The sequence below is a fragment of the Egretta garzetta genome, unplaced genomic scaffold (assembly GCF_000687185.1).
Source record: "Egretta garzetta isolate BGI_Z169 unplaced genomic scaffold, ASM68718v1 scaffold500, whole genome shotgun sequence".
NCBI lineage: Eukaryota > Metazoa > Chordata > Aves > Pelecaniformes > Ardeidae > Egretta > Egretta garzetta.
The window spans coordinates 102,906-103,834 of NW_009258297.1; the positions used below are offsets into that span (position 1 = coordinate 102,906).

General features: G+C 56.1%; 1 protein-coding gene across 1 annotated transcript in view; it reads right to left on the bottom strand.

Moving 5' to 3' along the window:
• Nucleotides 1-453: 453 nt before the first annotated feature.
• Nucleotides 454-929, bottom strand: part of LOC104126036 (nicotinate phosphoribosyltransferase-like) — a gene marked incomplete at its 3' end in the record, with an annotated part of 4,104 nt that continues 3,628 nt past the window's right edge. Inside the window, exons 6-7 of the mRNA XM_009638546.1 lie at nt 825-909; nt 454-534 (exon numbers count right to left, since the gene is read on the bottom strand). Of these exons, the coding sequence (XP_009636841.1) occupies nt 454-534; nt 825-909 (166 nt within the window). The remainder of the gene's footprint in view (nt 535-824; nt 910-929) is intronic.

Below are 929 nucleotides of genomic sequence, written 5' to 3' on the forward strand. Positions count from 1 at the left end.
TTAAAGGGGGATGACAAGAAGGATGGGGACAGACATTTTAGCAGGGCCTGGAGTGACAGGACAAGGGGTGATGGTTTTAAACCGAAAGAGAGGAGCTTGAGACTAGGTCTAGGGAAGGAATTTTTAATGCTGAGGGTGGTGAGACACCAGGTTGCCCAGAGCAGTGGTGGATGCCCCATCCCTGGGAACTGTCAAGGTCAGGTTAGACAGGGCTTTGAGCAACCTGATCTGGTTGAAGATGCCCCTGCTTATGGTGGGGAGGTTGGACTGGATGACCTTGAAAGGTCCCTTCCAACCCAACCTGTTCTGTGATTTGATGACCTGTGCCTGACAGCAGCGTCCCTTAGGGCCAGAACCCCCTTTGCCACTCGGCTCCAGATGTGCTAAGCCTGGGAGAAGCCAGGGAGCCCCGTGCCCCTCGAGCCACGCAGGGCAGAGAGCTGCCACCCCTACCTTGTAAATGCAGCCCAGCAACAGCTGCAGGGGACACGTCACCAGGTTCATCCTGATGCCAATGGTATCAATCTTGGCACCCTGGTGCAGCAGAGAAGACAGTGGCTGTCAACAGCCCAAACCTACCACAGGTTTTTAAGCCAATCCCAAAACCAGGGCCACTGGGCAGGTTAGAGGATGCTCTCCCTGAAGGTGCCCAGCATCTGCTCCACCAAAAAGCCATTTGTTTTTTTTCCCCCCAGCTTAAAAATTTTGTTCTCATGTGGGGACGAGTTCCCAGGTGACTCCCACGCCCACCCCGCATGCTCCAAACCTCAGCAGTGCTGGCGACCGCCAAGGTGATGTCCCAGTCCCAGCAGCAGGTACCCCACCTCCTGGCTGAACTCCTCCAGGCTCTGCTCGCTGATGTCGTTGCTGATGGCTATGGGGATGGTCCCAAACCAGGCCACCTGGAAGCTGGAGAGGGGCAGAGGAGT